General features: G+C 38.1%; 1 protein-coding gene across 2 annotated transcripts in view; it reads left to right on the top strand.

Moving 5' to 3' along the window:
• LOC126165285 (GTPase Era, mitochondrial) overlaps positions 1 to 14,891 on the top strand; it is a 64,061-nt gene that overhangs the window by 40,623 nt on the left and 8,547 nt on the right. For both annotated transcript variants that reach the window (XM_049920307.1, XM_049920306.1), the window contains exons 4-5: positions 12,772 to 12,984; positions 13,213 to 13,393. In XM_049920307.1, coding sequence (XP_049776264.1) covers positions 12,772 to 12,984; positions 13,213 to 13,393 — 394 coding nt within the window. The remainder of the gene's footprint in view (positions 1 to 12,771; positions 12,985 to 13,212; positions 13,394 to 14,891) is intronic.

Below are 14,891 nucleotides of genomic sequence, written 5' to 3'. Positions count from 1 at the left end.
GTGTGTGTGTGTGTGTGTGTGAGAGAGAGAGGATTTGACAACGATGCCTGAAGTTTCACCCAAGAACCTTTTGTACGAAATAGAAGTTACAGCTAAACATGTTTTGTTCATTTAACATCATTTAAAAGTTGCTTTTTGTAATTGTAAATACTAATGTTGTTAGCATATTAAGTAGTCATCTTTTAGGTGCTATATGTAGAAGTTCGTGACAAACAAGCACGTGCCCGCCCACACACACACACACACACACACACACACACACACACACACACCACACACACACACTATGTTGGGTTGGATGGGTAGAACGAGAAAGGTGTGAGGTTGGTGGCTCACAGTTCAGAGGGAGACAGCCAGTTTGTTGACCAGGAATGTGGGAAGGACGGTTGGTAGGTACATGGGCTTGACACGTGATACACACTTGTTGGAGCTGGTGTTGAGTGGCACATTCTGAAGATAATGTTGGTATATGAATAGGAGGGGGTGGCAGGATGGAGGAAAAAGAAACTGTAGACACGGATCCGGATGGCCCAGACTGTGAAGCAGCCATTGAAATTGAGCATGTTGTGCTCAGCTGCATGTTGTGCCACTGGGTGGTCAACTTTGTTATCGGCATCAGTTTGGTGGTGGCCATTCATCCTGGTGAACAGCTGGTTGGTAATCATACCGATATAAAAATCTGTGCAGTGTTTGCAGCATTTTTGGTATGTGACACAACTGCTTTCACAGGTGGCCCAGCTTCTGATGAGGTAGGGTAAGAGTAGAATGTAGAAAGTGCTGGGTTAGTGGACTGGGCAGGTCTCGCACCTTGGCCTACCACTGTGGCAAGGGGTTGGGAATAGGAGTGGCATAGGGATGGACTAGTATGTTGGTAGATTGGGTAGGTGCCAGAACATGACATAGGAGGGGTGAGAAGGATCTTGAGTAGGATGTCCCGCATTTCAGAGTATGATGGAAAATAATCAAAGCCTGATGAAGGACCTTCAGGCACCACATCCAAGTTTTGGATGCCATGCCATGTTGGAATTGTCAATGACAGACTCTCTTTCTGTCAGTCCCTGTAGTGGAAATATTTCTTTGCCTACAATCCCTTCAACCTAAAACAACCTGATCCCAATATGGGACCTTTTCTCTTTCCATTCATAATATCGTCCAGCTGTACCCTCCCCCTCTCCCACCTAACTACCCCCCAGTCACCTTCCAGGAATCAATTACCTCCAACTTGGTCTCATCGTCCTTCTCCAGGTGCCATCCTAAGAACACTAACCTTTCAGCAGAAGAAAGAACAGTGATGCATGACTTCACAACAGATCCTGGTCTGATCATCCTCCCTGCAGACAAAGGCTCCACCACTGTCATGAATCATAAAGACTACCTGACATAAGGCCTCTGCCAACTGTCTGACTCTTCCACCTACAAGCTCTGCCATAGTGATCCTGTCCCAGATGTCCAACATAATCTCCAATCCCTACTGAAATCCATATGCTTTTCTCAAAACCTCTGCCCCAAGTCCACCTCCCTGCTGACCTCAGTGATGCCCTGCATACCCATCTTCTACATGATCCTAAAAATCCACAAATCCAACAACCCTGGATGCTCCATTGTAGTTGGCTGTTGTGCTCCCACTTAAAGAATCTTTGAGCAACACCTCTAACTAGTTGACCAAAACTTCATCTCTCATACCAAAGATGTGATTGAGAGATTTATACCAAATAAATTAACAAATGACGGAGCTGATGCTGATGCAATAATTCCATGCTTAACAATCATACACAACAGCTCACTCAACGTAAGATCCGTACCCAAAGACTGGAAAGCTGCATGTCACCCCAATATTCAAGAAAGGTAGTAGGAGTAATCCACACTAAATTACAGGCTCATATCATTAATGTCAATATGCAGCAGGATTTTGGAACATATGTTGTGTTTGAACATTATGAATTACCTTGAAGAGAATGGTCTATTGACACACAGTCGACACAGATTTAGAAAACATTGCTCTTGTGAAACACAACTAGCTCTTTACTCAGACAAAGTGCTGAGTGGTGTTGACAAAGGATTTCAGATTGATTCCATATTTCTAGATTTCCAGAAGGCTTTTGGCACTGTACCAAACAAGTGGAGTGTAGTGAAATTGCGTTCTATGGAATATATCGTCTCAGTCATGTGACTTGATTTGTGACAACTAGCTCTTTACTCAGACAAAGTGTTGAGTGGTGTTGACAAAGGATTTCAGATTGATTACATATTTCTAGATTTCCAGAAGGCTTTTGGCTCTGTACCAAACAAGTGGATTATAGTGAAATTGCGTTCTATGGAATATATCGTCTCAGTAATGTGACTTGATTTGTGACTTCCCATCAGAGAGGTCACAGTTTGTAGCAATTCACGGAAAGTTATCGAGCAAAACAGAAGTGATTTCTGGCATCCCCCAAGGTACTGTTATAGTCCCTCTGCCGTTCCTTATCTATATACATGATTTAGGAGACAATCTGAGCAGCTCTCTTAGGTTGTTTGCAGATGATGCTGTTGTTTATTATCTTGTAAAGTCATCAGAAGATTAAAACAAATTGCAATATCCTTTAGACAAGATATCTCTATGATTTGAAAATTGTCAATTGACTCTAAATAATTAAAAGTGTGAGGTCATTCACATGAGCACTGAAAGCAATCAATTAAACTTCTATTACATGATAAATCAAATCTAAAGACCGTAAATTGAACTAAATGCCTTGAAATTACACTTACAAACAACTTAAATGGAAAAGAATGCATAGAAAATGTTGTGGGAATGCAAACCAAAGACTGCGTTTTATTGGCATAACAATTACAAAATGTAACAGAGACTGCCTACACTATGCTTGTCTGTCCTTTTTTGGAGTACTGCTGTGTGGTCTGGGATCCTTATCAGATAGGATTAATAGACCAAATCGAGAATGTTCAGAGAATAGCAGCACGGTTAGTATTATTGCGAAATAGGGGAGAGTGTGTCACTGATATGATACACAATTTGAAATGGACATCATTAAAACAAAGACTTTTTCGCTGTGGTGGAATTTTCTCATGAAATTTCAACTACCAGCTCTCTTCTCTGAATGCGAAAATATTTTGTTGACACCAGCCTACATGGGGAGAAACAATTGTCAGAATAAAATAAGGCAAATCAGAGCTCTCACAGAAAGATATAGGTGTTCATTTTTTCTGCGTACTGTTCGGGATTGAAATAATGCAGAATTATTGTGAAGGTCGTTCGATGAACCCTGTGTCAGGCAGTTGCAGAGTATTATTGATTGGCGACTCCATGTTGTCTTGTGCACTACGACCAGATAACAGGTATACTTGAAAAAAGAGACAGCATTGGTCGTATATTTTTTACTATCGCAAAATCGATTTTCTGTCACTGAGTGACCATCTTCAGTGCTAAACCTGAGGTAAACAGCGACCTCAGTCTATGTTATTGCCGTAAGCTTAGTGACAACAGTGCCTCCTAATTTAAGTTATACAATATAGCACTGAAGATGGTCACTCAGTGACAGAAAATCGATTTTGCGATAGTAAAAAATATACGACCAATGCTGTCTCTTTTTTCAAGTATAATTGCAGAGTATCCATGTAGATGGAGCTGAAAGATGCCAGCCACTTCGTTTACCAGCTCCCCAGTCCCCACCCCTTTACTTCCCATATCCCTACTTGTTGCTGTTGATGCCACCTCCCTATGTACCAACATTTCTCTTGCCCATGGCCTTGCCGCTATCAAAAACTATCTCTTCCAACATCCTTCAGGCTCCACCCCTATCAAGTCCTTTCTTGTACACCTTATCAACTACATCCTGACTCAAAACTACTTGTTTTTTGAAGGGAAGATACACAAACAGATCCGTGGCACAGCCATGGGCACCCGCCTGGCACCTTCCTTTGTCAACATGTTTATGGACTATCTAGAAGAAACCTTCATACTCTCACAAACTCCTAGTCCATAGTCTGGTTCAGGTTCTTTGTGATATCTTAATGATCTAGACTCAGGACCAAGACACCCTATCCTCATTCATTCAAAACCTCAATATGTTCTCTCTCATCCACTTCACCTGGTCCTCCTGAACCCAACATTCCACCTTCCTGGATGGCTCCTTCTACACCTCTGCCCACACCAATCATCAACAGTACCTACATTTCAACAGCTGTCACCCCTCCCTCACCAAAAAATCCCTCTTATGCAGCCTAGCCACTCGTGGATGACATATCTACATTGATGAAAACTTCCTTGCCCAGTATGATAACCATCTACAGTACCTACATTTTGTTTGCTGCCACCTCTTCCACGCCAAAAAATCCCTCTCATACACCCTAGTCACTCATGGATGACATATCTACAGTGATGAGAACTTCCTTGCCCAGTATGCTGAAGGTCTCATGAAGGGCTTTACAGACAGACACTTCCACTCCAAAACTAAACCACAAACAATTTCCCATGCCATATTTGCACACACCTCTAGTCCTCCCACCACCTGCAAGAATCAGCTACAAAGGTGTGCCTCCCTCATCACCAAATATCACTCGAAAAATTGAACCATGTCATTTCATCAGGGTTCTGATTATCTCTCATCACACTCTGAAATGAGGAACACCCCAACCCAGATCCTCCGTACCCCACTGATGTGGTGTTCCATCGCCTACCCAATCTACACAGCATTCTAGTACACCCCTATGCAACTCCCATTTCCAACCCATTGCCACAGGGATTGTAACCCAGTGGTAGACCAAGGTGAAAGACCTGCCCAAGCCACTCACCCAGCACTTCCTACTCCAGTCCTGTCACAGGCTTATCCTACCCCATCAGAGGCTGGACCAACTGTGAAAGCATCCATGACACATACCACAAAACACTGCACAGTGTTTTATGTCAATATGACCACCAGCCAGCTGTCCACCAGTACGAACAGCCACCACCAAACTGTCGCTGAGAACAATGTTTACTACCCAGTGGCACAATGTGCAGCTGAGCGCAAGATGGTCAATTTCAGTGGCTGCTTCACAACCTGGGCCATTCGAATCCTCCTCTCCACCACCAGATTCTCTGAACTATGCAAATGGGAATTATACTTGCAGCACATCCTTCATTCCTGTAATTGTCCTGGCCTCAGTCTCCAGTAACCCACTATCTCTAGCCCTCCATCAAACAGTTTCCCCTTTCCCTGTCCTGTCACCTCCTCACCATTCACTTCCCCCACATCACTTTCAGCATGCACCACTCCTCACTGGTTCCGACAGTTGTACATCACATGTCTAGCCCATGTACCTGCCACCCCTCCCTCTGCAACCCTATTCGGAAAACTGGCTGCCTCCGTCTGAGCCATCCATCCGCAATCCCTCTCCCTGCATCACACCTCTCTCTCCTTGTTCCCACCCACCTGACACAATCCCCATCAAAATGTAGCCCACCAGTCAAAATGCAGCACTGGCATGTTCTTCCAGCCAGCATCATGTCTAGCTCAAAAAAGGGTTACTCTGAAAGCTAGCAAGTTTTCTTTCTTTCGTGTCTGCTTCTTGGCAACACAACATTTCTATTTTTGGTGAGTGGTCTCATTTAATCCAAAATCACTTACATTGTAGCAGAACTTTCCTATAACATTAATTTGTAGAAGTTCCATATTTTTATATTTCTTCTTGTACCAGTTACAGGGTATAGGTAGCCATATAAGCACCAAAGACTGTTTTGTTCTGAATATGTGTTTACATATCTGAATTTGGTTTGTCCAGTGTGGCCTGTATAATATCCCTCACAGCAGTTACAATATATTTAGGATATTTCAGAGTTTGAAAATATGTTATATTTGTTTACAGTTTTGTATCTAAACTTCACCAACATCATGTTATTTGTTTGAAATGCACGTCTTACATCAGCTTTCGTAATATACTTATAATTTTTTGTGATATATTTCTTTTGTTTTTTGTTATAACGGTTTTTACATTTATGGTATTTGAGATGCAGTTACTTTAGGTTTTATACAACTGTTTTTCACATTTTTATGAATTAGTTACATGATTACATACAAATCCGTTAGTGAGATAACATGTCATGCAAATATTCAGGATAGTTCAATTTAACCCAGATGTAAAACCTATTGCTGCATTAAAATTATGCACATTTATTCCCTTTCTAGGGGAAAAAGATAATGGTTTCAATGACATTTTGGGGCCTTGCAGTTCTAAATAACTGCTTTTTGAACAACAAGAAATAGAATTAACATTTTAGAGAAAAAGGCTTAATGTCATGTTGTGTTGAATAAAATATTCATTCATATGTTTTCTTTTTTGTTTTTAGGCCTCCTTTTTTTACTGTCACCATTATACAAGTAAGATTGGTTATATACCATATTTTGTGACTAATGAAAGTCTTATTTAGATCATATATGTTTCACTTTATTTCAAAGCATCTTCAGTGGGCACTGTCACAATTTTGTTTTCTTTCAGATTTGTTGGTCAAGCCCATAAGGAATTGTCATGTTTTCCATTACTATTGTTAAACAGTATTAGATTACAATTGTTACTCATGTTTTCTTGCTTCCTACTTCATTCTTATGAGCTTCCACACATAAGTGCTCAATTTTTAGAACATTTCATGGTGGCTTTCTTGTCAGAGGTGTTTGCAAATGCCATATTTCCATGCTCTTTTATGTCCTTTTTGTCTTATTTCAAATGTTCTTTTGGTCTGTCCTAAGTATAATGCATCACAGCAGTTACACTTAAGTTGATAAAAGACAGATTTTTTTGTTACACTTAAGTTGATAAAAGTCAGATTTTTTAAATGTATGCCAGTGTTATCTTCCTACCTTAAACTTTCTGTATTGAATTACTACTTTGGTAAACTCTTTCTATGCATTGTTTCTTAAAGACATTACCAATTCTATGTGTTAGCGTGTTTCCATATGTATGTGTACCAGCCTGGCTGTTGAGGTTTTGTGCTGTGCCTTCCTTTGTGTGTGTGTGTGTGTGTGTGTGTGTGTGTGTGTGTGTGTGTGTGTGTGTATGTGTATGTGTAGGGGGGGGGGGTCCGCACACACTGAGTGGTGTTTTCCCTGAATTTTAGTTATGTTTTGCGTTACTTATTTAGCTCATTTTATTTTTGTCTTTCTGCATTTTCTTAATTTATTTTGTAACTAGAGATTCTTTTTACCCATTGTTATTTGTTGTCTGATTTGTTATGTCCAGCTCTTTATTGTAGTTGTGTTTAAACTGTGGTGCTCTGTTTAATCTGTGGAGTATGTATCTGAGAGCTGCTTGTTTGGGACTGTGGTTGTTTTGACGATTGGTGTAATGTGTCTGTTCTGGTATTTTTCCTATAAATACTGAGTGAGCATCGGTTATTTTTCTTTGTCACAGATATGTTTAGGTAGGTGATTTGCCCTGCTTGTTCTTTCTCTAGAGTGAATTTTATGTTTTTGTTTAGTATGATTATCTTTGTATATCTGTTCTGTTTTTATTTCTGGTTCATCTACCAAGCATAGGATGTCATCTGTGTACCTACACCACTGCATTAAATTGAAACTTCTAGGTACTGTTTTCTGAAATATGCTTTCTCCTGTTTTGTTCATGAAGATATTTGTTAACTTTCCTGGAATGGAGGATCCCATTGGCAATTCTTCCTGTTGTAAGTAGACTTCTTTGTTAAATTAAAAACAGTTTTTGTCAGTAATAAGTTGTAAAAATGTGCTTATCTCTGAGATAGTGACAGCTGATTGTTAGTATTTAGTTCGTGTTCTATTATCTTGATTGTTTCTTTGAATAAATCAAGTGAGCTCAGCGTAGCTTTATCCAGAACACATGTGTTTTTCATGTGGTTTATTAGTTCTTTTGTGGGGTAAAACTGTTTTTTATTTTTATTTTTTTCTGTTCAGCATCTGAGGTTTTTGTAGGAGCATAGCTTTGCGTAACTGTGATGTTACAAATGTTTGTAACATCTAATGTTAAAGTGTGCTGTCAGTAGTCTTTCTGAAACTGGTTTCCATTCCATAAGGCTCCTTTTTGTTTCTTTAGGTTAAATATCTAACTGCAGATGATTTTCTGATTTTCCTGTCCAAAATCATAGGGCATTGTCATTCGATAATTAGAATGATTGGGACAATAGAATTATAGGGACGTAGCAAGAAAACCAGAAACTTACTTAAGAGTTGATTTTTAATAGGCATTTAACTTAAATATAATGTGGGAAACATGAAAATTGCATTCAATTTTATAAAAGTAGAATAAACTTAATGATAAATTTTCTGAGTGTTTTATTTGTTAAAGCACGGTTCCATACACAAGTCTGGGATTATGGATACAAAATTGTTGCCATAAGAAGTAAGTACCTGTATGTTAGTGAGACTAGGGAATGCAAAAAATGTGACTCCCAACATTTCAGGCAGGAAAATAGCGACCTCCATATTCCAGAACAACAGTAAAAGATTTGATGGGAAAGTAGCAGCCTACAATGTTTCAGAGCAACAGGAAAGTATTGAGTGGGAAAATCTTGACTTCCACCCAAACAGAGCAAAAATTACATCAAACATGATAATTGCAAGCCCTGGGACATGATCTGGAAAGAGTTGAATACACACCTCCATGTCACCCGCAGCTGATGAGTTAACAAAAGTGCAACCACATTTCTGTGCTCAGTATCCTCTCCAGTGGAACAGAGTATAAAAAGGCATTCCATTTTGTGAAAATCAAACGATGGAAAATCCAGGATGGAATGTAATATTTCACCTTGTGGTTGGACTTACAATCCCACCAAGTCCAAGACTGTCCAACCCGTAGCTCAACATCTCCTTTGTAGTCTGTTTTAGCCTGATAGATTCTAGAAATTTGTTTCTGACTTGTGAGTCCTTCCAGATATCTTTTTCTGCAGTTTCTTTAGTCAGGTAATGTCAAAAGAAGCACTTTACCTGGTAGGACTGATAGAAGAGAAGATCCAGTGCAGACTGGAGCACTGCATCAAAGGATCATTTAGTCCCACAAGTGTGTTACAGAGATGCTCAACAAACTTCAGTGGCAGATGCTGCAAGAGACATACAGCTCGTGAAATGAAGACAGTGAGAAAGTTGGAGAAATTAGAGCTAATGCAGAGGCTTACCAACAGTCATTCTTCCCATATGCCAATCGCAAATGGAACAGAGAAGGTGGGATCAGAAGTACTCTCCACCACACATCATCGGGGTACTTGCAGAGTATTGGTGTAGACAACATGGAAACCAAAATATATCCAGTGTCTATGAAGTGCAATGTTCTAAAACTTGAGCACCTATATGTGGAAGAACATGATGAAAGAAGTAGGACACAAAAAAATCATGAGTAATAATTATAATATAAATACTTTTTAAAGGTATTAATGTTAAAAATGAGAACTGTTGATGATCTTGGCAAACAAATTTGTAAGAAAACCAAATTGTTACAGTGACTGCTGAAGATGCTTTCAAATAAAGCAAAACACAAATTATCTAAATAAGACTTTTATTACAGTTACAAAAACCTATATCACTCATACTAGTAAAATGTTCATTCTTTGCTGTGTTCTTCACAGGATATTTAGACATTGTTGATGTGCTTTTTACATATACATATATGTTTTACTTATTCAGATGTCGCATGTACTGTAGAATGCTTGGTGTCATTTGAGTTTGGACATATGTGTTACCTTTTCTGTTTGCTAGGTTTGCATTGTTTATCTGCACTAGATGGGATCGTGGATCATCCAGATAATTCAAAATCTTGAATAATCCAGAAAGTCAAAACACTTGAATTTTGTACACTTACATAATCATTAAGTTTTCTTTGAGATAGATTCATATGTTGTTTATGTGCAACATGATCATGTAGGTGTTTCACTAGCAATAGTTCATCTGCAGTAGTTTCCATCTGGTATTCCAAATAAACTTATTTTGCCCAACTACGTGGTTGCTTCTGTGTGTGTTATAATATCTCCAGACTGAGCACCAGCCTTGTAAACTAATCCATCGCCACTATCACTGTTGTCTGCAGAAGAACAAACAGTGATAATTTCTTCATCATAAATCATACTGTATTCAGCATAATTGTCATTTTGGAGCCTGTCATTTACTCTGTAACACCTGTGTCTGAGCAGTCTGTAAACTTTACTTTTTGCAAATGATTCAGCATCAAATAACAGTTTTCCTTTCTCCATTGTACGCAGTGCATCTAACATTTGGTCCACAGAGACTACCAACTTCTTCCTTTTTGATGTCATTTTACTGTCACAATAAAGATGAGCAAAGAGTGCTTTAGAACTCAGTGTCCACTTGGTAACCGACACCTTGCTAGGCTCAGTTTATGGGACTTGGCTGAATTTAAATTTAATGATTGCTGTCATAGACTGCTGCTGCTTTTACATCTAGAGTGTCAAAAAATAACAACAACAACAACAACAACAATAATAATAATAATAATAATAATAATAATAATAATATAATCTGTGTGAATTGAATAGGTGAGGCATTGAGGGCCAGAAAAATGAAAATCTGTTGTATTGTTATTTGTATAATTTTTTGTTATTCATCTCATTGCATAAAGGAGAACAGTTCATCATTTTGACAATATATTTTTAATGAGTCTGTAATGAGAGTCCTCAATAATTATCACCTTGTAACTTTATTATGTGGTCTCAGTTTGTAACTAACATTGCTGCCTCTGGATCACGGGTTCCCGGGTTCAATTCCCGGCTGGGTTGGGGATTTTCTCTGCCCGGGGACTGGGTGACTGTGTTGTCCTCATCATTTCATCATCATCATCATCATCATCATCATCATCATTTGTGACAGTGGCTTGATTGGATTTCTTGAAAAATTGGACTGTGTAAAAATTGGACTGTGTAAAAATTGGGACTTCGTACGGGCGCTGATGACCGAACAGTTGAGTGCCCCCACAAGCCAAACATCACACCATCATCATCAGTTTGTGAAAAACACAGGAGTTTGGAACAAACAATTTTATTAAAGGAAAATCAGTGCAAATTCTCCATCTTTTCATTTTGCCATTGCTCTAATTACTACATAACTGACGACAAGTGTCTTCCCAAACATTTGTATGGTTGTAAAGTGTTTCTGTTTCTTGTTTTTTAAATCCATTTTTGTGTCCATGAATCTTTCTTTCATTCTGCTCTGACGTAATCTCCTTATCTGTGGAAACCGTGGACATTTCTTGAAAGGGCATGAGAAACCATATTGCATCTTATATATATACTAGCTGTTACTTGTGGCTGCACTCGCATACCGGTAATTTTCTTGTGATGAGTAATGGTGAGTAAATAATCTGTTGTAATTGCAATAACATCAACTGCCTTCACATGTCTGCCTATTCCGGTAAGGTTTGAAGAATTTATAGTGGCTTTGAAAAAATTACAAGGATAGTTTTCTAAACATTTTGTGGACACTGCCAAATGTACATCTGTTTTTGAGACTGTTTCAGTTGGAGGTGCCCCTGCACATATGCAGATGGAACTGATTGATCTGTATTGTAATTCACATTTAAAAGACAAATTCATTTACATTAAAACTGCCCAGGGTGTCCTTATTGTTTTGTTCTGGAAGAGTTTCCTTGTCTCCATAATGAGGTTACAAACATCATAAAATATTTCAATCGGTATGTGTGTGAAATGTTTTTTCTTTTTTTAATTATGAAACTAAGAAGTCAAGATTACATGCCAACCTGAGTGCAAAAATCTGTGAAACTGTTTGCATTTGCCTGTATGCAGACAGTTTGTACCAGATAAAAATTACATCTTCAGCATGCCAGAAATGATTGAATAATATTGAACATTTGTTTTGTTTGTGATATATGATGTTGAGAAATATGAAATCAAGTCATTTGCAGTGTGATTGCATTGCCATTTAAATGTGGCACTTTCGTACTTTCCCCTCTTCCGACTCTTCATGCTCAGACAGTGTGGCATGTTATGGCGGTGGGGGAAGTGTGCAGCCAGGCGAGAGAGGTATGGCATGTGAACAAGAGCACTGCTCACATATCAAATTCTTGGCAATCTCAGGCATATGTCATGGCCTATTGACATGAACCAGTGATGGACTAAAAATCTATTTTCTGACACTAGTTACCATAATCAAAGTTTTTTGCATATACATTATTTTTTTCATTTATTAATAACTGTAATCTGTTCCTATCACTCAATCTACCTACTGGTAAATTAAACATGCAACTGTACCATATCCTTGTGAGTTTGGTATATGTGTATATTTATTATTGTAATTATTAATAACTTGCAGAAACATACCCTGAAATCGTACCTTATCAGTTGGAATGCTTCTGGGGGGGAAGGGGGGGGGGGGGGGGGAAGAAAGAAAGAAACAAGTAAAACCCAAAAGGATGACTGACCTGTGATGGTAAACTCAGGTTCAAAACCCATATGATATGAAATACATGAATCACATTTAGTAGAACATTGTCTTTCACGTTATAATTAGACTTTCATGTATGGTAGTAGATACGGCTAAACACTTGTATGTTTGATGTACTGTTTAGTGTGTGACAGACTTCCAACTGATTCTGGCGCTCTATTCTTTTTGTAACAATATAAAGCAATGTTCAGATTGCAAATAATGAGTGTATTAGTTAAAAGTGCATGATATTTTGTACACTGTACTTCATTATTCGCATATGTGATAGCAAATACACAACTACAACATGTGAAATTAGAGGTCTTTCATAAATAATGTCCCTGATGTATTTATCATTTTTTTTTTGTCATTTTGCAACACATTTCAGGTAGATCTTGTGAAAAACAAACGAAAATTGCTGGAGTTAGTGAGTGTGCTGACAGATCACAATCTGAGGAAAGAGACGAGGAATCCAAAGAAAACTGAACAACTTTCTGAAGCTAAAGTCAAAGACATTGTGAAAGAGAAATCAGGATGGGGAAACTTCAGTGAGGTGTTCATAGTCTCAGCCCTTAGTGGAGACGGAGTTGATAAAATTATGGTAAATATAAAATGACTGTTTATGCTCTTATCTCTTGGATTTTTAAAGCAGAGGCAGAGAGAATGGACTTGGAGGACATATCTTGTGGAGTCCATAATAGTTGAATTTAGAGAGAGATGATTTGTTTGAAAAATAGTGTATACATATTTTATATTTTCTTGGTAGTAATTCCTTAGAGATGAAAATTCGGTAGTCTTTTCACATCAGTTCACTATTTTATCTATGCAGGACCATATTTTGATGGCAGCTAAACCAGGAAAATGGCTGTATGCACCTTCACACACGTCTGATGTTTCACCCAATAAATTAATAGCACGGACAGTGAAAGCTAAACTGCTTGAGCACTTCCCTCAAGAAGTTCCGTATAATCTCAAAACAACAGTGGAATATTTAGATGACAGTAACTCTGGTAAGAAGCCAATGTAAACAAATTCCTAAGAATTTATTATTGTCATATCAATAGTTATGTAATTTTGTAATTGTGTATGCAGGTTTGTGTGTATGTGTGTGTGCCAGTTTTTTTTGTGTTACAAAACTACTTGCTTCTCTTACAATGCATCAAGAAGAAAGCTTGAGTGAGATTTTTAATACAGCATGGTAGACGAAAAATTTTGTATTATAAGGTAATGTAGTATTTTGAAATACAGAAAATATTCAGTAATTCGCCATTTTCTACACGGTTTACCACATACAAAAAGAAAATGTCTATGTATGCTATAGTTATTATTAAAACATTGTAGTTTTCCATTTGTTTTCAGTATGTTGAATTTGGGCTTTAGTTGTTGAGAGAGGTTGATACTTTCACACATTCTTCTAACTACATTTGTTTATAGCTGGTGGTAAGTAGCAAATGCCTCATGAAGTTTAGCCAGCCCTAAATAAATTTCAAGGTGAAAGCCAGTGACAATGCTCTTTCTTGGTTACAATATAGGTTACAATATAGCCTGTGCATGTCTCAGTAACTGTTGTTGAAGTCTGTTGGTGAGACATGGCTGAACAGGGAACCAACCAGATTATCAGAATTATAGGAAAGGGGTAACAAATTGTATGCACGTGTCCCATTCCAGTTATATTACACTTTCTCTCATTAATGGGTTCTCTTTCTGTATGGGCTTCTCTGCCATGAGCCCGTCTTAGAACCAAATAGGTATTCACTAATTCAAAAAGCCCAACTCCCATCATTTTGGGTAAAAAAGTTTTGAGGAGCTGTTCTCATGCTGCAACTTCATTGATCCGTTTTTTGTCCCATGCACCAACAGTGAGAAGATCCTCTAAAATATGAAACGTATCAGAAAACTGTAATATATAATACAGATTTCACATAAGAGCCATAATATTTGGGATTAGTATTTATTCCTTAGATCATTGTGAAGTTGTGCTCAAAGATGTGGGACATTTCAAAATATTTTATGTGCAGGTGTGAAATATAATCCTAGCCAGGCATCATCAAATACCTACACTGATTATATTATTGCACTTAAGATGTGCAGAAGTAAAATATTACATTGCACTCACATTGTGCAATATTAAAAGGAAAAGCCATCATCAATCCAGTGGTTAGCTTGAACGCCACAGTAAGGGGAAGGTACTCTGTAATGTAGACTCCAAACCACATTGAAACTCTGTAGTTTTCACATTAACAAATATCACCAGTGGTGAAAGAAGTGATAAGTGAACAACTAAATCTGAGACCTTTGACTCTGTTATCTGGCACTTTATCACTGAGCCACCACACCACATTGATAAGATATCCATCAGTTTGCTTTACTGAAAAACAAGTCATTAGAGTAGAAAAATTTGATGATTAGTAAGACCTTCAGGATTCTCTTAAACTGTACTTTATTAGTTGTTAAACTGTTTATGGTTGATAGAAAATTAGCAAAATGTTTGTTCCTTGATTACAGAAA

Source organism: Schistocerca cancellata, chromosome 1 (genome assembly GCF_023864275.1).
Source record: "Schistocerca cancellata isolate TAMUIC-IGC-003103 chromosome 1, iqSchCanc2.1, whole genome shotgun sequence".
NCBI lineage: Eukaryota > Metazoa > Arthropoda > Insecta > Orthoptera > Acrididae > Schistocerca > Schistocerca cancellata.
The sequence above is the reverse complement of the archived record's forward strand: the minus strand, read 5'-3'. Positions and strand labels throughout refer to the sequence as shown.